This window comes from Anopheles gambiae, chromosome 2 (assembly GCF_943734735.2).
Source record: "Anopheles gambiae chromosome 2, idAnoGambNW_F1_1, whole genome shotgun sequence".
NCBI classification, from domain to species: Eukaryota; Metazoa; Arthropoda; class Insecta; order Diptera; family Culicidae; genus Anopheles; species Anopheles gambiae.
Window position 1 is genome coordinate 107,749,826 of NC_064601.1, and position 21,897 is coordinate 107,771,722.

The 21,897-nt window shown below is 42.7% G+C and overlaps 3 protein-coding genes across 12 annotated transcripts in view; 2 read left to right on the forward strand and 1 right to left on the reverse strand.

Annotated features, from left to right (window-relative positions):
- Nucleotides 1-8,063, forward strand: part of LOC5667320 (uncharacterized) — a 57,648-nt gene extending 49,585 nt beyond the window's left edge. The window contains exon 4 of the mRNA XM_061645128.1: nucleotides 7,274-8,063. Within this exon, the coding sequence (XP_061501112.1) occupies nucleotides 7,274-7,477 (204 nt within the window). The 3' untranslated portion in view covers nucleotides 7,478-8,063. The remainder of the gene's footprint in view (nucleotides 1-7,273) is intronic.
- Nucleotides 8,064-11,218: 3,155 nt separating this feature from the next.
- Nucleotides 11,219-20,160, reverse strand: LOC1270240 (5-formyltetrahydrofolate cyclo-ligase). 4 transcript variants are annotated; one of them, XM_061645133.1, is made up of 5 exons: nucleotides 19,988-20,160; nucleotides 13,955-14,149; nucleotides 13,721-13,834; nucleotides 12,249-12,393; nucleotides 11,219-11,785 (listed from the first exon to the last, which is right to left on the reverse strand). In XM_061645133.1, the coding sequence occupies exons 2-5, from the start codon at nucleotides 14,066-14,068 to the stop codon at nucleotides 11,550-11,552; spliced, it is 609 nt and encodes a 202-aa protein (XP_061501117.1). In that variant the 5' UTR covers nucleotides 14,069-14,149; nucleotides 19,988-20,160; the 3' UTR covers nucleotides 11,219-11,549. The 4 variants fall into 4 exon arrangements, with proteins under 4 accessions (XP_061501117.1, XP_061501116.1, XP_308920.5 ...); XM_061645132.1 differs by having other exon boundaries at nucleotides 19,864-20,005; XM_308920.5 differs by lacking the exon at nucleotides 19,988-20,160 and adding an exon at nucleotides 18,635-19,649.
- The window catches only part of LOC1270239 (transient receptor potential cation channel trpm), a 65,633-nt gene continuing 63,695 nt past the window's right edge, over nucleotides 19,960-21,897 (forward strand). For 4 of the 7 annotated variants that reach the window (XM_061645116.1, XM_061645122.1, XM_061645125.1 and 1 more), the window contains exon 1: nucleotides 19,960-21,702. In XM_061645116.1, the coding sequence (XP_061501100.1) occupies nucleotides 21,694-21,702 (9 nt within the window). In that variant the 5' untranslated portion in view covers nucleotides 19,960-21,693. The remainder of the gene's footprint in view (nucleotides 21,703-21,897) is intronic. The other 3 variants (XM_061645126.1, XM_061645112.1, XM_061645117.1) reach the window with 1 other exon arrangement.

The following is a 21,897-nucleotide window of genomic DNA, read 5'->3' on the forward strand; positions in this document are numbered from 1 at the left end:
GCGAAGGGCCCGGTCAATGAACGTGAGCTGAGGGCTACACCGTATCTGGCCGTTGGCAGTGTTGGTGAAAAAGTTGCGAAGAATAGCTGTACGACGTATGTAAATACTTTAGCATTTGTTGTAAATTTGGCAAATCACCTAAAGACACGCACTCGGCCGGGTGTGTGCTCTAAAACGTGACCGAATCGTGATACCCGTTCCATGCTAGACGTACGCAATTAAGGCTGTACCTGTTGCCCACCGTTCGTTGACCTTCGAGTGGCAGCTAAACCATATTCAGCAGGTTTACTAATTACTACACTAAACACGAAATCATTTCCATTTCAATATTTGGCTCCCATCGTAACCGCAATGGCCACGGGGAGGTGTGGCAGAATCTTTAAATCATAAGCATGGGCACGCAACGCATGTCAGCTGGTGTAGCTATTCCTGCGTAGTCTGTGCTTGTGTGCTGATGTCGTGGGAATGGACTGGCCAAAATCGTGCTTACAGTTTTGCGCTAGTGATATGGTTATTAGTGTGCTTTTACCCCGACTCAGTATTGACATTTTGTGATGGTGAGGCTAGTTATAGATTACACTTGCTACACGTAAAAGTAGAGAAAGAATGAAATGGCAATAAACGCGATACTATCCACCGTGAAATTGCATTGCCGATTTGCGTGTTGAAGGTCATAATTGTAAATTTTATGAATGATGTATAGTACAAAGATGTGAAAGCACAAAGATTTCTAGAAAAGCTTTAGCTTTAGGATTCGAAATTTAAGATACATGTTTAAAATACCTCTTATAATGTAGCAAGCGATGATGTTCTACTTGCAGTAACGTCCTACTCAGACATTCCCCGGCCTGTATAGGCTTTCGGGACTTATTCAGCAACCCTGCAGTCGGATAAGTCACTCCTTGCTACGGGAGGACGTACCATTCTAGACTTGAACCAACGACGGGCATGTTGTTAAGTCGTGCAAGTTGATGATTGTACCACGAGGTCGCCCCGGCAAGGGTGGATCATATCCCCCAAAAATGTAGTTGCAGATGTTAAGCCTCAAAGTACTAGTTGAGCTCCACGGCAAGAACAAGCTCCTGTGCATACACAAATTATCCCGTGTTTTGCACTGTTCGCTTCTTTGAAAGCACATGAGATTAATTTAACAAAAATCATTAGGCAATCGTTTTCCACCCCACTGCCCATCAAGCTCATTGCTCATCAATTTCGACTCGAAAAACAACATTAACCACCAGCCAATCGATTATGTTCGATAATAGTTGGCAACTATTTTTTTTCTCATATCTACCTTTAGCGTGTTTCGTTCTTCGCTGCTGTTTAACATACATACACAAGCTACAGGTTGTAGCACAAATCGCATGTGTAGCAACGCTGCTCTTAATCATCGCCCATCATGGCAACATTGGCTTGCATACCGGTGTCGGTTAGATAACTGCAAACAAGTGCTACCGTTGTGTGCCGTACGTTTGTGTGTTTATTTTATCTCTCGCCCACTCGGGCGGTACAGCGAGCTCATCAATATAAAGTTAGATGTAAAAAAAGGCAACTGTTGATCGTTGATCATGTGTCTGCAATGGGCTGATGGGCTGAACGGGCTGCATGATCGATAAGCGGTTGATTTATGGCAGTTGGAATAGAGTTCTGGTGGATTTGTGGTTGAAAATTAATCACTTTCGAGTGAAGTTCTACGCTTTGGATAGGTTGAATAATATTCACAATTAATTTTGAATTAATGATTTGCTATACACTTTTATTGCCCTATTTTACAAACTGATTTGTTGCACCTATTATATTGATCATCAATTTCAAAATGACTACGATCTCCCTTTGAGTGTAAACATTGTTCCTCTTGTTAGTAAATTAATCTCAAATTCAATATCGGACCCATTTCACTTGACATAATTACCGTTTGGATGATTGTTCACCCCCTTTTTGACCCAACAACACTTACCGTATCGAACACTGTTGACTCGATGGTCATCCACAGCTCGATGATAATTCGTGGGCTCGATTTGTGCTCGCCTGATGCGCCTTGTCGAGTGTCCGGCGAAGTGGCACGTGGTGCGAAAGGCGCTAATTTAGTCACGACATTGCCGTAGCGGTGCATCGACGATCGTGCTGCGGTTCGGCGGTCGATCGGTGATTATGCTACACTGGTTTCTCACATAACGATTATTACAATCGAATTAGGCACAAACAACCCCGTGGCAGAGACGGGTGTTGAACCAGCTGGGAGGGAACCGTACCGGTTGAGTAATGGCTCTGAAGTGTAAGACAAACAGCTGGGCGTCCTCTTCGTCTGTGGACACTACCCGTCGGGTTAAGGTGGCGAGGTTAATGCTTCAATCCCTTTTTTACCCTAACCAGATGGCGGATCATAAATGCATCCCATAATGTGTCATAAAATGCAATCCGTCCCTCCCCTGCCCGAAAATGGATGCATCTGCGGACCACAGATTGCATGCCACAAAGATAACGAAAACGGTACAACAAGCTGTCCACAGCGTCACTGCTTGCGTCAAAACAACTGTCAATCGATGCTTGGAGCGTTGGGAATACCTTACCCACCCTAAAGGGCATCCCTAACAGCCAAAACACTCCATAATCATAATAATCATAATGCCCTGGGTGTACCCTCGAGCGAGGTGGCAAAGAAGCCATCGAACCAACGAAATATTGAATCAAACTACGTGTCGTAAATTGCGATTGTTGGACGATAAGTCATAACCCTGGACCGATGCAACCCACCGATGCTTTGCTCGTATTCGTGATCGTCGGACGCAGCTCGAACGCTGCTCGAATCGACACTGATGGTGGTGGGTTCATCCGTCGTTCATTTGAAAGAAAATTATCCGGAAAGAAGCTTACCGAAAGATATCGTACCAGAGGGAAGGGGAGAGCATGAAAGGAACACCGTTCAAATGTCGCCCGAAGCGAGAATGGCGGTATGGAAGCTATGATATGAAAAATGATAAACCATTGACAAGCGGGCGCGCTAGAAAGCAGTGAGGGTGGTGCAGTCGCTCAGACGAAAAGTATAAGTTACGAACTTTATGATTTGCCGAGAAATGCGCTTCTAGTGATACCGTATGTGCTGGTTTGATGCCGCAGCTCGGGCAGCGATTGTCAGCGGATTTGTAAAGTTTTGAGTAGTGCTATTCTTGTTTGTTGAGGGTGTGTGTGTGTTGCTCGTTGCTTGGAGGTTTGCAAAAGGGCGTTTAGGTTGAGGTACGCCATCAGTTAAAGATTATTGGCCGGTCTAATGGTTTTTACATCATCATTTTCATCATGATTGTTGGTATCGTCACGTACGTCACGGAGTATCAGAAACGGTTGTGTCGTATGGAGAGGGAGCGCTCAAGCGCTCGTTGTGGATTGTTAAGAAGTTATTGCTTCGATTGCTCTGAAGTGTTGCCGATAAGTTTAAGGATGGGGATGAGTATTTGAGGAGCGGGCCGTCCTGAAACGTGAAAATTCTCGTTAAAAATGGTGGTTGTTCTGTTCATAGAAGTAAGAACAATTACCGGTAAAGTTGTTTAAGGATAAAGGAGTTTGAAACTTTAAACGAATATATTTATAATTATTTTCCTTGAAAGATGTCGCACTCTATGGTCATGGAGTTCTTTAAAGACACAGAAATAATGTATTTAATTGTGGCAGTATGGGCTACTAGGGTTGGCTCTTGTAGAAAAATGTTTTAAAAGAGCTTCTTCTTGTAACTCTTTGCTGTATGATGGCATACAGCGAAGGCAATCATTTTTAACATTTGAGAATCAAATATTCAAAGCTCATTGTGTTACGAAAAGTAAAAAAAAAACTATGTTTTACTTGCTGATGAGGGCGATGCATCATTTAGTAAATATTCCACTATTAATAAAACATTTCGATCGTCTACACCAATTCGTGTTTCTAATTGCCGCTCAACCATGTTTCCAAATAGCATTGTGTTTAATACTAGTGGTTCATATGTATTTCATGAAAGGAAGTTAATTGATTATTAACACCCGAAAAAGGCATTTCGGTGCACAACATTTTATTTCATTAAGTACAGTGATTATAGCACAACAGCGGTGATTGTAACACTCCAACCCTAAACATCTTGCCCACCCCTTTTGGCTGCATATGTTTCACGCCCCATTCGGCCGGCGGTTCCAGCGTGGATTGTGACATAAAGTGTCTTCTTTTCCATCGCCGGCCAGAGCCAGTATCCGTTCCGTTGAGCAATCGTACAAAGCGCTTGAATTTGTATTCTCACTCCCGCCGAAGCCAACGGCCGCACCGCCAATCAGTGGGGCTGCGAGGAAGAGCCTGCTTAATTGATGTGTGGCTCGAGCTGTGAACGACGATCGCACCAAAACCCTTTGAAAAGGAAAGACGGTTCGACCACCCAATCGGAAGGTCATCGATGTGCGCTGTCAGGCGGATGAGCTGGGCGTAGGGACGGGCTGGGACGAGAAAATGCCATCTTCGCACCGGCGCGATGACCACACGCCAGCAACAACGGAGTGCGCACTGAACCGAACCAAAGTAGATGCCATCCGCGATTGGGACGGTTCGTCTCCAAAACGGGACGGGCGGCAGCATTGCCGATCGAATTTCGACCAAACCGTCTGGTATGACCGTAGCGAGAATCCGAGCGGCAGGTGAAATATTTGCGGCCAACTGCGGCCAATTCACCGTCCCGCGACGGTGTGTATTTTCTTGCGACATGGGTTGGATGGGGTGGCGCGGAATTCCCGTCGCTCGATTAATCGGTTCTACATTCCTGGCTCATGATTTAGCAGCTCAATTGCTCAATTGGATACGGCTGTGCTTGCTTGCTTGCTTGCTGGGCAGCAGCATTTGCCGCAACGATGCGTTCGATCGCAATTGCAGAGGTTTCGCAAGGTTGATAATGGCATTTTTGGTTCGATTGGACTGACGGTTTGGAGCGTTGGTGAGGCTGCGGTTGGGCATGAAGATGGAGTAATTAGTTCGGCAGGGGGTAGTTCGGGAGGGAACAACGTATTGGTAAATTTTGCAATACGAGCATATCTTGGAGGCATAGTGCAAATATCATCACGATGTGGATAGTGTCAAATGGAAAAAAAGCTGATAGATTGCAACAGAAAGCAAAAAGTTAACAACAAATATTAATTACATGGATAAGTAAGATTTTTTATGTTATTTCAAACACACTGATCCATTTAAATTTTTTACATACTTTTTATTTATTTTTGTGGTTTAAAAACCAACCGTTTCAGTCTTAAATGTTCAGCTCAGCAATACAACTTTGTGAATCCCATCAGAAGCTATTACTTGCATAGAACTAGTATTTTCTGCAAAAAAAAAATCCTTCATCGTTCAGTTCAGTGTCTGTTTTGTGCCCAGGATTTTCGCTGATTTATTGCCTGTAGCTACCATCGAGCTACTCGACTGTCACTAACTGCACCTGATGGTTGCGTTTTCACAACTGCACTGCTGAGCTTCTTTTTTTCACCTTATCGTCCCATCCGTTTGAGATGCTAAATTGTTTGGAGGAATTCACGAGCGCTTTTGAAAAACGGGGTAGCTGCTTTTGGTTGTGTAGTTGGTGAATCGCCTGTTACACACACGCAAAAGCCTCTAAATGGTATGGGGGAACACGATACGCGATTTGACAGGCTGCTTTAGGCAGTAAACTATGGCGCTTAGTTAGGCTCTGCTCGCGGAGCAAAATGCAAATAAGAATGGTTGTGCCATCGTTTCGCATCGCAAAACGGAAAAGTGCAGCATCGTTTATGTCAGAATATGAAAAGCCTACTCCACCGAGCGGGAATGACAATTGTAGCTTATTCTGCCAAACGATGCAACACTGCTTTGTTATGTTGATCGCACATAGTGTAGTTTTTTGGCTCAAAGTCTCTATAAAAATCATTAAAAAAGGGTAATTTTGGCTTGCAGTTTTAGGAAAATTTAGTGATTTTTAATATTTTTTTTAATTCTAGGGAAAGTGAGTCATCGATAAAATTGACTTCATCAAACTTTACCTATACAAGATTTTTAAATGAAAACCATTAAAATCGTACATTTTTAATCTGAAAAGTAAAACGAAAACTGTTTCCCAATTAGTTTCGATTACAGCAAAACAAGCGAATCGCAGCTGCTGAAATGTGAAACTTTACAAATTAATTACTTTTGGAAAAAAGACACAAATCACAAGCCAGCCGCCCTTCAGAGCGAAGAGGACTGCCCACTTGACTAGGTATAACTCCGGGGTTTTCCTCCGCCACCAGTCGGTACCGCATCTTCGCATCGCTCCGCTTGCTCCCGTGTTCCATCTCCTCTCTGCTTGGTCGGATCCGAGTGATTGCACTGCGCTTGATTTTCAATGTCGATTACGGAATGTTTAATTAAATTATGTATTGAATTCATCATGCTGTCGCCGACGGTCGGTTTTCTCCTCGGAGAGCAGCGCAGCGAGGATTAGCCCGAACCCCCGGCCCGGATGATGGAAGGAATCTCTGGCCAGGTGATTAAATTATCGACGACCACCATCGGATCGGAAGCGAACCTTGGGGAGGAGGGATGGCGTTTGCTAAAAAGGGAGGCTTCAAATTTGCTGCTTGAATGGATGGAATGGAGCGGTTTTCTTTTCTTTTTTTGTGTTCCAATCGACAAACCATTATCTCATGCCAGACACACTTACACAAGCCGGCTCGCCGGTGTGATAGTGAGAGAGCGCAGAGGAACATCAACACGCACACAGAAGGCAACGCACCAAAATACGTATCGTTTACAGAGGAAAACTCAATCAACTGACATTGGGCCGGCCGGCTCAAGGAGAAAGAGAGTGAAAAGGTTGGAAATCGTGGAAAAAGTGTTCCAGATTTTCCTTCCCCTTGCTTCATGACACGAATGGCACCAGCAAAGAAGTGTGGAAGGCGAGACGATTTGCTGCTAATAATCTTGTTTTCCTCACTAAATGGGCCATTTGTTTAATATTTATTAGATCATATTTCAAAGCAACATGAGAGAGACGATGGTAAGGGCGTGCGTGGATGGTTGAATTTAAGAGGAGTGCTTAAAGATGATTAAATAGTTTTTATTGTTGGACTAATTCAATTTCAGACGAGAAAATGGAACAGCAACATAATCTTTTTTAGACTAAAACTTTAAATTGTTGTTTATAATACTATCTGTCAATTAAAGAAAGTAATTTTATCTCAAAAATCTACATAATCTTTATCTCATTTCTTCTTATGCTCTGTTCTAATATCCTTTTTTTCCCCTGCCACTATCATTACAGCCCTCAACCCGTCCCGAGTCGGACTTTACGCTGGACGTACCGCGGGCCGAGCAGCTGCGGCTGAAGATGAAGAAGGAAAAGCAGTTCCGGAGCCGCTGCCGTTGGTTTTTCTACTTCCTGAGCATCGTCTTCTTCCTGCTGTCCGTGATGGTGGTCAGTTTGATACTGACGCGTGGAAAGCGCATGTTCGGGAGTATGATTTGAGTTGTTATCCCGGGTCAATTCGTTCGCCCCGGGGTTGGATCATCCTAGTAGGTGTGCTGTATTATATTTGCCTTTACCATTCGATTACGAAAAGCCTAAGAAGCGCTCCATGTTTTCCAGCGCAGGACTGGTGCCTACCACTTTTAGTCCCGTTTTTTTAAATCGTTATCCTAAATTTTAATTCCTGTCAAAGCACTAAGCACCATCGTAGCGCGATTGATACCGACGTTTTTTTTTTTGTTTTGTTGAATATTGTATTTGTTTTTGTTTGTATGTGTCCCCCCGCTCGAACGCTGCCGAGATGATTGTTTTGTATTGAACATTCCTGTCTGAAGTGGGATACAGGGAAGCGTTTAATTTCCAGTCTCCAGAAAGCTCTAGAACACCCGACCGGAAGTCGACGCCGCAGCCGCAGCGATACGGCGATCGAATTGACAGTACATCCCTCGACAATTTTCCCACGATTTCGTCCCACCTCCTTATAAGCATCCCGCAGTCTCTCGGCAGGCAGCAGCGCGGGACATGGGCTATGAGTTGAAAATAATGATAATTTAGTTTTGATTTTGATCGATGTTTTGAAAGTGAATTAATTTTCTGTTTTCATTTCCTTGCCCGTGTTTCGTGCGTTTCATTCCAGCCAGTGCGTTTCATGAACGCACGCAGGAAATTACATCCCTGCGTGTGCCTTTTGGCAGATTACGTCCGTAGTGTGTCACTGTGGGGGATGGAGAGGAGTGCGTTTTTTTACCAAGTCTATTCTATTCTCTTTACGTGTTGTGCGTGTTCGCGTTCGATTAGATTTCGCTTTTACCTCCGGTAGGCTGCGCTAACGGAATTGTTCCATGTGATCGAGCCGAAAACAGATGGAGTTTTAAACACGCTGGGTAATTCTGTGTACTGTGTGTTCTTGGGCATTATGTTTATACCATGTTGAACTGTATTTTTTTTCGCAATTTTTATCACATTTGTGGAAAAAGAACAACAAAGAGTTCTGGTAAAAGGAGGTTTATGAGTATGAGACTAACTGATGTGCGCCAATTAAAACATCATATTGCAGACATTTAGGCGCCTTGGATCTTCGTTCGTGATCGATCGAGCAAATGTCGATTAAATTGGACCGGTTTTGTTCGACGATTTTATTTGATTTTCAAATGCTTTACGTTGCTACGCTTACAACTAACAACATTTAAAGGGCCAAGAGAACTAAAGTTGCCAATTTCTCGTAAAACAAACCACTTTTGATGTTCGTGATACCAGTATACATATCCTATTACGATAGCAGTACATTGCTCTAGCCACAGTCGGATGATTGCTTCTACAATGGAAACCATCGTCAAGCTCTTGAGACAATTATAAAGTTTTGTGTGTGTTTTTTTGTCCCATTTCGTTCGTTTGCTCGTTGTGATTGCTATCTGCCCTGTGAGATGCATCTGTTAGTAGGTTAATCGAGCGACGGAATGCAAGCGAACGGGGATAGTGAGGTTAGTTGATAAAGCAAACGACGGCAAAACTTCCTCGGAGATCGAGTTCATCATAAGGACAGGAGTTCTTCCCTGTCGTACCGTCTAGACGGAAAGACGGGATTACGATTTGCAATGCAACCGACCATGGTATAAAACCTTGCGACAAAAAAAACGTCTGAGGATAAACTTCCCTATCCCTCAGAACTCACCATTCGTTCCGGGTTTGCTTGTTTGTGGTTGATTTCATTTGTGCACAAGCACAACAAGTTTTCTTTTCGTTATTGTCTTGCAGCTTGACAGAACTGCATCCAATCGGCTTCCCGCCCTGTCCCTGGCTGTATGATAATTTCCCTAAGGAATTTAATTTGCTTCCCTATTGCAAGCGAAACTTCGACTTCGACAGTGTACGGAAGCGAAGTCCTGGGTCCGAAAGGGCGCCACCGCACAAATCTTATCTCGCTGCACGCTTCCAGTGATCCTGTAAACCCAGTGAAGACATTTCCTTGCCCTTTTTCTTTCGCCGTTAGGACTAGTTAGGATTGATTCGTTTCCGTTTTGCAGCTTCCGACCAGCACTTCCGATGTTTCTGACGGTGATAAATTCCACGTAAAACCATCCACGTACTTGAAATCGTTCCGCAGCAGCCATCCGAATAAAACCCCAAATACGAGCCTTCCCTCCTCCCGACAAAGGATCGAAATTGAATTTACTCTCCAAAGACGCGCCACAGTGATACAAAATGGCATCGTTCTGGCGTGGTACGCCGGTACATTGTTGGATGTGTACTTTTCCTCTTCGTTTGGTCAACTTTTTCCATTCGCACTAGTGATGAGTTTCTTTTAATTTCTCTGTGGCGCATTGTCGAGAACCGCGCGCCAATAGCAAATAGGAACAGCAGGAAGTTTTATGTCACTGTTGAAAAACTCTTCCTCTCGCAGTTTTCAGTTGGTGTGTTACTTTTCTTTTGGGTATCGATTGGTGGTGGCTTTTTCCCGGGAACTTGGATCGTCTTCGGAAGGCGGGTACACTTCCCGCACCTCCACCGAACATGAAGTGGCGAACAACACGGGCAAGCTCTTGTTTCTGCAGGGATTCAGAAAGTGTGTTTAAAGTAATTAAAATCAGCGAAGGGCGAGGCGAAGGCGTGGTGAAAAATGCTTCCTTACTAAGAAATGAACACGCTGGGGCCGGATAAAAAGTTACTCGAGAAGGGCAATGAAATTAGAGAAAGAGCAAAAAGACGAAAGAACAGGAGCAAATTAACCTTTTCAACAATCGGGAGCGTCGGGTTAGCGTCGGGGCGAGGCTTGGTGTCAACAGGATGTTTAGCACTGTTAGGCACGGAAATGAGGAACAAAAGGGCAAACAAATCAAACCGCCACTGGACGATTTTCACCAATATTCGGACACGTTTTTTTTTATCTGGGTGTGAGTGGATTGAGCTTTTTGCTGGGAAAATGGTTGTAATTTTTGTTCGCTGCTCTTTGTTGATTGAAGAAATGTTAGAGAGTTGTTAAGCGATGGGATGTAAATTTCGCTAAACACACAAGCTGCAAGAGAGAAACGAATAACATAAAGATTTCCAGGCAATAAAATGTAGCGAATGTACATATTTTTTCAGGGACAGTTTCAAGCTGAGGGGGGGGAACGATTGCGGTTAATCTTGTAATAGCTTTGACATTGATTTATGCAATTAAAAATGAACGGAAAAATGGTGCTGAAAATTTGTAAAAAAAAATATTTAAAACCAATATAGTAAAAATGCAGCATTATTTGCGAGGAGAGAAAAAAATCATTTATTTTTTAAACTGGTGCTGAAAAGAGTAAAGACACAAAAAGAGTAAAGAGCAAGGAAACATTAGGTGGGGAAAAAGCTATAAAGTATGTACGATACACGAAAACTTTTATCTTGTGATTTTAGTCATTACGTTGTACTGCCGATTAGATTAGAAGGTATGAAGGAAATGGTTCATTAGAGCAGGGATGAAAAATGAGGAAAACCATTGCTGGTTTCAAATATCTCCGAACAACATCAACAAATGCGTTTAGAGTATCATGTGAAGCGAATAATATGGACGAGCTAGGCTTACGCTATTGCTCGGAACGAAAATGTAAATAGATAAATACTTTAGTAGGCTGTAAATAGCGACCAACGAACGATGAAATGCAAAGGAAGTGGATGAAATAATAAAAGTATTGAAAAAAAGCACACACATCAAAAGCTTGTTTTGGTGGCCGAACGTTTTTTTTTTAAGATCAAGACAAAGAATGCGGATGGTTTATTAGGAAACAGTCGAGAGGGAAAAAAGTTTATTAATTGAAAATGTTTTATAAATTGATTTGAAACAGCCGTGGGGTCGAATGGGTTAGTATTGGTTGGTTCGAGGCCAATACGTCGAATCTTGGGAATTGGAATGCAATTAATAATTTGAATTTCGTATTACTTATATTTTCTTTGAAAATTAAAAAAAGACCTTTGACGTCCAAAGTGTTTGGTATGGGCACTTTAAAACCAAACCCTTTACCCTTTGTGATTCTAACCTCCACCCATTCTGAGTATTCAACAGGCTGCAATTAAACGGCACAATACCGGTCGCTCGCTACATTATTCAATCCGCCGTTACAGTGCAATCAATCGATACGTCGTGCTCGTCGGACGGCAACTCGTCGGCCGCCACAATTTGCTCGCTAAATCCGACCCCCACCAGGTGGGTGGTGTGCTGCGGGCCGTTGGGATGTTTGCCAAAGTACTCGTGCAAAAATCGATCATAATATCCACCACCGTGACCGAGACGCCCACCTGCACGGGTAAACGCTACACCGGGCAGAATGATTAGATCGAGTCCTGTTTGGAGAGAGCAAGGGAGAGAGAGAGAGAGAGAAAGAGAGAGAGAGGGAGAGAGAAAGAGAGGAAAAGTTTTACTACAATTCCAGCTGAAAACGGTAATAAGCGTGAGGGATGGCGTAAGCGCCCGAAAGTATGCAATTGAAATCGATTCAATTGGCGCAACGCAGATGCTTTAGAACATTAATAATTTTCTTTTTCTCTTTTTTGTGTCCAAAAGTTTAAACACTTTTTTACAGGTCGTACAAGCCAAGATGAGCCATTTAAATAGAAGGAAAAAAATCTAGCCATGTCTCGAGCTATAATGGTATCTATCTGGAACGGAACCCGCACAGCAAACTTTATGCCCAGGATGTTCGCTTCGCCGCCAGAATTTATGATGTTCTGACCCCAAGCACATTTCACCTGTTTTGGAGCAACAAAAAAAAAATCCAGATACCTGACCGGAAGGAGCGAGACCCACCTGTTGTGAGACCATCATCGCGCGTTACATCGTCGAAGGCGGGCTGCTTGATATTCCACGTGGTCGTCGGTAGCCGCTCGTAATCCTCCATATCATTGATTCGTACCATTTTCATCGCGGTCCTGTTGTACGTCGGCACAAAAACCTGTAGGGTCGGATTCCAGGATGGGGTAGGGTGCGGAGGAAGCAACAAGAGCAAAGAAAAAGATTTTAGCGAAAGCAATAAGGCGAGTGCGATGAGGATGGGAAGCATCAAGAATAGGAGCAATTCCGCATCGATTTCCGGCAATCGAAATTGTCGTTCATTGTGGTGCCCTTCTTCGGGTTTGTTCGTTTGTTTTGTACGGAACTCCCGTGGGTGGTGTTTGCTTCGTGGGGCTTAAACAGTGTGATGCTAATAATGCTTGTTGTATGCGTATGTTTCGTGCAGGCTTTATAGTGTGATCTGGGGCCGTTGCTCTTCATATCCTTTTCTGAGTGTGAGCTAATTTGAATGGTTTAAATGTCGCTGCTGGTTCAAAGCGGGTATAAAATGCATGATGTGTTCGAATCGAGTACAAATCAGCAACGTGACATAAAACATACGCTGACCTAGAAACATTAATTTGCCCGTGTTTCGTGGGAATAACATCAACTGCTCCTTTTCATGACTGCTGCTTGGTTCGGTTGCTTGGTGTCGACCGGTCCCATACCAAACGGAATCACCGCTAGCAACAGCCCGGGCTTGCCAATATCATTAGAAATGTCACGGTTCGGCTGGTGTAATTATCGTACTCGATATTCTTTTCACCCGCCAGCTTAACGTCAAGCCAGCCAGCCAGCCAGCCAACGAACCAGCCGGGGGAGCGCACATCGCAATTGGATACTTCCTTTGCCCGGGGAAAGAGCAGGGGAAAGCAGAGAATCCCCCCGGGGTGGGAATTGGGTGCAGCGCGGAAAAATATTTCCCGAACAGAGCGGTTAAGCATAATTCAATGCGACACTTCTTTACCATTCTGTACGGTTCGGTTGCGTTTTTCGTGCCAGCGGGCAGGGGAAGGGGGGATTGGGTGGTGGAGGACAGAAGCAGGCGGCACAGTTTATGCTCATGATTTCGTTTCCGCCCGGTAAAAGACGGTCAAAGTTCAATTTCAGCTTCAGTGTGCGAACGTTTCCTGCGGGCCGCCGTACCCGTTTTCGGGGGAATTTTTAAATTATTGTTATCTTCTTATAGCTACTAACAGGATCCGTTCGTGCGATCCCTTTTTTTCGCATCGCAATACCAACCCACACACAAACACACATATATATATGCGTATACACGGGTCTTGCGGATTGTGGCTGCTGCTAAACCGATTCCCTAGTCTCCTTCCTTAGACAGGCTTAGCGAACCGGATGCAGAGGCACGAAGCACACGAACTCCTCAATAGAAGGTCGAAAGTTTTGGGAAGGAAGGACATTTCAGTAGAATTGCGTATAAACGTAACACGTGCCTGTTTGCGTTGCTGAAACATGCGCTCCAGCAGGGGCCGGGTGTTGACTTCGGTGTCGGTGCTGAGATAGACGCTAATCCTTTGACACTGCTCGTAGAACGGAAGTGCCGTAACCTGTGCCGGGGACAAAGAAAGTGGAAGCGAATAGAAACAGAGAAAAAAAAACCAAAAATAGTAGGCAATTGTAAATGTTGAACTGTTTACGAACGTGGGCCCGGCAAATGCTATTACTACCTTGTCGATGATGATGCTCGATTGTCGCTGACGTTCGGCGGGCGTTAGCGCGTGCAGCTGCTGCTTGATACGCTGGCGGAGGGCCACTTTAGCGGGATTCGGAATGCGTTGCATGGTGTTTTGTTTTTGTTGGGAGGGTTAGGGTGCGGAATTAGATTTGAAACATACAAATTTGGGATCGAAGTTGAGGGTGAACTGTAGAAATAAAAGAAATTGTGTAAGATATTCGATTTAAGGTGTTAAGGGGTAACATTAAAAGATCATCATTTCTTGGTAAAATTTGATGTAATATTGAGTTGACTTCACGTGGTGCCATATAGAAGTAGCACAATTAATTCAACAGTTGTAGATTTAAAGGTCATGAAATTAAATAATAGTCGAGGCAATCGCACACGAAAATGATAGATTATGGTTGAAAGAGTTGAGAAAATGTATCAACTGTCTAATCAAATCGAACTTGACATCCCCGTTTAACGTTTCATTCGAAGCCTGGAAATGCTTTACCGACGGCCTGAGAATTGAGGTGTGTCCCTATCAGCATTTTTACCCCAAATTGCTTCGATTATGCACCGATGCACATGTGAAAAAATGAAAAAAGTAACGCAACCGAAGCTTTGCCCAGCAAACACATTGTACTACTCGATTTTTTGTTGTTGTTACTTTCTTCCCCATGATGATCCAATAACGCTCTCTGTTTGCTTTCCGCACAGTTTCTACCAGCCGGGGGTAGAATTTTCTTTTTTGCCTCCATTCCGATGGAGGCGCGCTGTGCCCGGGTGTATTGGATCCTGTCCTTGTACGGCGTATCCTACGGCGTCCTCATACTATCTTGCCGTGTTTGCAGAAATCCAATCGATGGTAAAAAATCCAATCATCTACCGAGAACAATGTTGATTCTGTCAAGCATAGTACTGCACGTACTGCCCCGTATGTAGATGCAGACTTTTCCCTTTTTGCAGGCGGGTTTTCTTTGGCAAGCAAAAGGCTACCCATGTACCCATTGACTGAGCGAGTGTACCGTTTCCGAACGAGCAGCAGCGTGTCTGTGGTCTACATTCAATAACGATAAGAGGAATGGTGCAACCTGAAGCAAATGATTTCATCCGAAATGATCATCACGACGTGCAGCCGCATTTAACTATTCATGGTTTGATGGACGGAGCTGTCACAACAGCATCCGGACGTAACGTTTAGAGTGTTTTTTTTGTTAAAGAATGCATTTGCAATTGGTCCATCCTGCTTATTGAAAAATAGAAAATCAGAACTAGCTCAAATCAGAAGCTTTGGCTAAGAAAACTCTTGGAGCCTTCAATAAAATTGCTCCAAACATCAACCTTCACCTTCAGACACGATTGCACGCAGCTGGAAACACACGCTTGTCAAACTCATGTGCCGATGATACGTGTAACCTTCTGGTCGTAATAGTAAATATCCTGCCTCTGAAAGGCAGGATTGTTAGGTATGGACAAATAAATAGAAATACGATGGTCCGATATTGGCTATTAACTGTGGCAAAAGCAGACGCGACGGTTTGACGACAGGAAGGGAAAAGACACCCCTGCGATGATAAAAGGTAGTAGCTTCTTTGTGCGAGAGAAATTCCTTCCGTGGAGGTATCGGACTCTCAGGATTTTCAACCGTTTCGCCATGATAAGGAACAATGCGATCATAAAGCCAGAGTAGCATATTAGCGTTGAAAGGTTCAATGGAAAGAAATAGCAGTGTGTAGTGATGAGGAAGCAATTTTCGTTCCTTACAACACATGCTTCAAGCTTGTTTGTTTCCTTTATTTTTGTTCAATGCGTTTTTAACTGAAAGACATACGACATGCAATCTTTAGAAACTTTAATTTCATTTCAAATTGTCAGACTATTTTTGGTAGTAAGCAAAGTTAGAACAGAGAAATAATGCTTAAGAATTTAAGTATTTAAGAAGCATTAAACGCTTCTTCGTTTCTTCTATATTTACGTTAGCCTTACTGGAGATCTTATCCCTAAGTAAGTCAATTTTCTCCTGACTGACAGGGTGACTGGAGATAAGAATCTTTACTTGACAAGTGATTGTTGTGACCGGAAGTAGCCGGATCCTGGTGAAAGCTGCCACCCGGTTTCCACCGATCCTGCGACCGACCAAGAATGGCGAGACACCGGAAGCTTATGTCTATTTTTATCACATTTTATACCACGAAGCAGCAAACGGAAAGCTAACACGTAGTGTCAGAATCACAAAGTTAAGCCCTAACAAACTATGACGAATTGATAGTTTGATCCTTCGACCTTTAGAATTGGTGATTGGGTTCGATCGATCGCACTGCAACCTCGTCCATCCCGACCATCCGGTACGAAGAATGTGTCCAGGTTCGCAGACGTTCGCTACAGTATCTTTCTTCCCCTGGTGGAACATTCTTGCTAACCCGGCAAATGAAACGTGAGAAAATGTACGTTTCAACTGTTCCCACCTTCACGTGCTGCGTACGAGTACGTGCAAGACGGTCTGGCACGGCAAGGTATTTAATAATGAACGAGTAATAAACACCGTGCGGCGGCGAATAGCGAAAGGTGAAACTGCACCGAAAGCTGACATTTTTGCTGTGGATGATAATATTGTTTTATTTAATTTCTGTCGCGTCCGTTACCAGATGGATGGTGGGATGGGTTTTTAGGGTTTAACGTTCACTGGAGGGCAACGAAACCGGGGAGAAAAATTCCGACACAAGTTCCGACAAACCAAGCGCCAATGTATAAAGCACGGCGTGCCATTCAACGTTTCGATCGCTTGCGTACGTACGTTGAAAAAAAGGTGACATCCCTTTTGGTTCGTTCTTATTGATAAAAGGTTTGCTTCCTTGTGGCGGTCTATTGTTTGTCATTTTCGGACCATTGATGGTGAACGGAAGGAGACGCCGGCGTTTCCCGAAAACACCCGGCGGCAATTGACGTCAATGGGCAGCCGCTGCTAATAATGTGGCAAGCTGGAGCTGCGAACTTTTTGCGCAATATCCTCACGTTTTCTTTGGAAAACGGCCAAAACAAAACAACAAGATCGGCGTACATACATACAAACACTTGTAGGGGGAGGAAAAAAAGGCATCAAAATCAAACGCGCACAGTGTGAGGCGTAGGAGGTAAAGTTTCTATTAACCATTAACCGATCGTTACTTGCGTGAAGTCGCGCGACAAAGTTGCCCTTATCGCGAGGCCCGGCTCTTGAGTATCGTCATGTTTTTTTTTTTTAAATCTCGCTCTCAATGGAGCGTTCATGAGTGTGCTCGAAGCTGTTCGCGGGGGTGCTTAAGAAGTGCTTTTCCATTTTCAATTAACTTCTGTATCTACTCGGCTGGCTGAGTGCGTTGCTGTGCCTCATTGTGATGGGGTATTATGTTATAATGTGTCTGAGTTGTGAAATAATTACCGACAGAAAAAGTATCTCAAATTTTCAAATCAAACAAATTTTGACTTTTATGTTGAAGAAACATGGTGATAGAAATCAAATATTTTTAACATAATATTTTTTGCACAATTATGATTCGTTAGCTCCATGATGTGGCTATAACAATGCACTTCCACAATGTTTCAATAATTCAATACGAATTAATTACGAAAGAAAACGAACGTAATGTGTTGCCTACATTTAGGCGCTTTAAACGTGCAGGCTTATGCTATAACCACGCGTATACACATACACATACACAATTTGTATGTATAGTGGTAACCTTTTGTACATATGTATTAACTTTATAATCCCACTAACACTTGCTGCACCAGAATGTTATGATTTTATTGTTTGTAAAATTGTAAACAAATTGCGCAAGTTTAGCGTCTGTATTAAACTGTAAAACATGTTGCATTTAAAGCAATCTTAACGTTTTAAACACTTAGCACAGCATTTCTTATCACGATTCTACACCCTTGCGTTGCTCAATGTTGACCGTTGCTGTCTCGTTGCTAATTGGCAATGGTAAACAAAGCGAACGTTCAGCCACTTACGCAGTGCTAGCGGCAAAATGTGCGTTGTTTCGAGAATAAACAAGACAAGATGATTCATTGGATATGGTGTATGGTTTGCTATGGCTTTGGAAAATTATCACTATTCAGCACGTTAGACTATACAGCAGTGTTCGGCGAGTGTTGTGCGTTAAATTCAAAACGTTATTCCGATAAGTATTGATTGATGTTTCGTGATATCCATCGGCACAGTACAGTGTTGCAGGATCGCGCCCGCATCTTTAAGTGGTCATATTAGCCTTCAATGCTTATGGTAGTACTGTTTCTTTGCCGATGCATATTTTGTCAACAATTAAATTTGATTAATTTCAAGGCTTTGAACGAAACAAAGTGATTGATTCAATCAAACACAATGTTGGTACGACACAACCTCAAAAACAAAGCCGGAAGGCACAAGAGAATGTACCCTTGAATTCTCGTTTTACTGTTACAGTTGCTCTGCCGTTCCGAGCAAACAGAATAGCATCTGTAGTAGATAAGGAATGTGTCGGTGAGGATGGAAGATTGGCTGTGTTTGAGTGATAGAACCTATACAGCTGTACAACAGTTGTTTTTATTGTTCTAAAGATGATTTAGGCTAGTCGATGCAGTTTTATGCTTTGCAGAAAGCGTTTTAAATAAATATCACAATTGTGTAGGTAACGTTTTGAAACGAGTATAACGCACCGATACTTACGTTACAGGTAAAAGTTTTAGAACTGTTCGCACTGTCTACACTTGGCCCGAGTGTTACAAATACTGCTACTACTGACGATTGATACTGGCTAGACAACGCCGGTACACAAAGTGTGACAATATATGATGCTTTCGAGAGAAGTGTGCAGGGTTTGCATTCCGTAACACACTTTATTCTGCAACTTTTTCGTGTATTTTTTTACCTTATGTTTTTTTTCTGATTGCCATATATTTGTCTAAACTGTACCATTTTTAATTGAAGCATTAATAATCAATAGTCAAAAAGTCAATATTTCAACGCGCACGGCCAATCAACGAATCAACAACAAACTTTTGGAACAACCTGCTACATATCTAGGGCTTCGATGAACCTACCGAAGAGTGACCTGAATTTTGGGCTCGGAGAAAGTGATGGATATGAACAAAGCGAACAGCTCGATGAACTATGCGGAGCTCACGCACGGCTAATGAATATCTATCTTTAATTCGCTAACAACAAAACGAAATGCGCTGTGTTTTTTGAGCGCAATAAGGATGAGACTCTTAAAAAGGGGTTTACTTGTTCATTATTAAGGTAATTCTTTGTATAAATTTAGATTCACTTCTTTACATATTGGCTTACATTTGCTTATGTTATTGCAAAGCACGGTATATTGCAATTGTTCTTATTTAATGTTATCAAGCAGACCAAAACCCAGTTCCAAATAATGATAATTTTATTTTGATTGTAATAGTTTCCTGTGAAAATTTTGTTTCACGTGGTGGTCCGTGGTATAGCCAGTTAGTACGCGTCGGAAGCTATGTTTTAAATGTCGTTTAGTGAAGCTTGACTGTATATTCTACATTTAGCACACAATTTCAATTAATCAAAGTAGGCATTGTACTGCAATCTGTTGACAGTTAGCTTAAATGCAGAAAGTTTAAATTTTGTGCCGGTGTTATCATTTTTGTGGAATATGTAGAGATTTTGGCGAGTTCATCGTATACATCGTATCGTCATGCGCACTAGCCTACAGCAGGTTACGGTGACTCATTCGTGATGCTTGAAAATGAACTTGCCGCATGGGTACGATTTCAGGGTGAAAACCGTGGCCAGACCAGTTTTAGTTGGTGTTCGATTCGTCGGCTCTTCGTGTGTCAGGTGTATTTTCCCCTTCGTCAGGCACAGACGCTAATCCGGAGGCCTGCTCTCGCGGATGTCCTTTGTGCTGTGTGACCAGTGGAACTTACCGCTTCGGTACAGTGGTTTTTGTCAGTGTTGTGCTTCTGTTACTGTAATTCTTTCACCAAGTGGTGTCACTTTTAACACACAAACCGGAAGTTTAAAACAGTTTGAACAATAAGGGTCCCGTACCGTAGAACCTGTCGAACTCTTCTGTATAACTGCTAGCCACGATTTGTGTAGTGTTCACTGTTAGCACGATGTGTTTCGTACGATTTCCCGACGCATCGGTCCCAGCCACAAGATCCGAAGACATGACATTGTGAATCTGGGGATCCGAGAGGCAAGCGTATATTTTGCCCTTCGATGTGTGTTTGTGAAGAGCATCGAGCGTCTGAAAGTGTGTATGTGTGTTTGTGAGAGCCTATTTGCAAGGCTGGCGTTGCTGCTGGCCCGGCTAAGCAAGTTTGTGTACGTTGGTGGGGATATGCAGTGGAGCGGAATGTTTAGATGCTGTCAAATGAAAGGCACGTGTTAGACCTAAAAGTGTGAATGTGCATGAGAGAATTGCATCGAAATGCAGCAATGTGTGTGTGTGTGTCTGCGAATTGTTTAGAAATATTATACCTCTCAGTATCGGTGTGCACGTTTAAGATTGGCTGCGTAAGCGACACAAGTGATTGTTGTGAAACCGATTGCAGCGTAGTAATAAAACGCTTTCTTCATCAATTCCCGCACCGCGTTAAGAGTGAAAGCCTCCCTCTGGCAATGTAGTGTGAAACAATCGTATTTATTGTGTTTGGCTATGGAACAAGCGTTTGGTTGTTTTTTTTGTTCGAGATCAGTTTGCAACTCACGATAAAGTGCAAAAGTTTTTATTTCCAATAGTTGAAGCTAAGCGGTATTATTTTTTTGTAGTGCAATGTGAAAAGGCAGGAGATCAATGTATCAATTCCATTTCATGCGAATTGAATTAAGTGTTTTTGTAATACATTTCCGCTTCGGTTTGTTATGATTAATTAACTGAACGCGTTAGAAATCGCCTGCATCGCTGCAATCCGCAGTACAGAAATTGTCGGATTACGGCTAACTCTGTCCGACAACCTATAGGATTGAAGATCGGTCATTGTTTAGCATTAAAGATCATTGAAGGAGGTGCAAAATATTAAAGTTAAATATTGCTAGAATTTTAATATAAATTGGAGTTAAATTCTTCATGTGATTAGTTATGTAGTTCTGAAACGTTTTACAAGTTTTCCGTATTTAAAAGTTCAAACTATTGTATGATGTACGCTATATAACATGCTTCTAGCGCAAAAAAAAGATTCTTTTTTTCAAGCAAGGAGCTAGTTTAAGATCTCACTGTTATTTTACACTGTTTTGCTAGGATTCTGAGCTATTTATTTAAGTAATGAATGTCATTTCAAATTACAAAGTGATCACTATCTCTTTTGTTAATTTCGTAGCAATTAATAGCTGTTCAGTGAATAAAAAAATCAATGATTACTCTGCCGTTGTGTCAAGAATGTAAGTGCTAATTGTACCACTCTTTAAAATATTTGTATTGCGCTGAGCTACTCTGGTGCTTGCAATACAGAGTGCCGATCGTGAAGGTGAAAAGAAAACAAATGCCTTTTTTGAATTACAAAATATGGCTTCAGTGCAAGTGAATGCAAGTACAAAAGCAAAAAAAGGGTGTTTGAATTGAAGAAAAAGTGATGTGTTTGTGAAATGTGGAAAATTAACAACCCACTCGGATAGTATAATACTGAGAAGCCACGGAAAACATACACCAGTCGCAGCGTTCAGCAGAAGTCTGCGTGCACGAAAGGATTGCGATGAAACAAACAACCCACCAGCAGCACTAGAACCGGCAGCACAGGCACAGGAATCGAAACATGAAACATGTGAGTAGCTTAAGGACAGTAGCAAACACAACCAAACTTGTATTGCGTCGAAAGAACTGTAGATGTTTGAAGCTGTATTTTATAGCCATTGCCGTTGTGTTGTTCTTGTTGTGTGGTGTGTGTTTTCGTTTTTCGTGTGAATTTCAACTCTGCTTCCTTCATAAGGCTGCGTAGTTTGACGTGAAAGTGCAACAT

Excerpts from the sequence above, each read along its gene's own strand:
- LOC1270240 (XM_061645133.1), bottom strand. The coding sequence starts at position 14,068 with ATGCAACGCATTCCGAATCCCGCTAAAGTGGCCCTCCGCCAGCGTATC. Across the intron at positions 13,835-13,954 it reads CGAGCATCATCATCGACAAG|GTTACGGCACTTCCGTTCTA; the intron begins GTAGTAATAGCA and ends TCCCCGGCACAG. Across the intron at positions 12,394-13,720 it reads TGTTTCAGCAACGCAAACAG|GTTTTTGTGCCGACGTACAA; the intron begins GCACGTGTTACG and ends CCGACCCTACAG.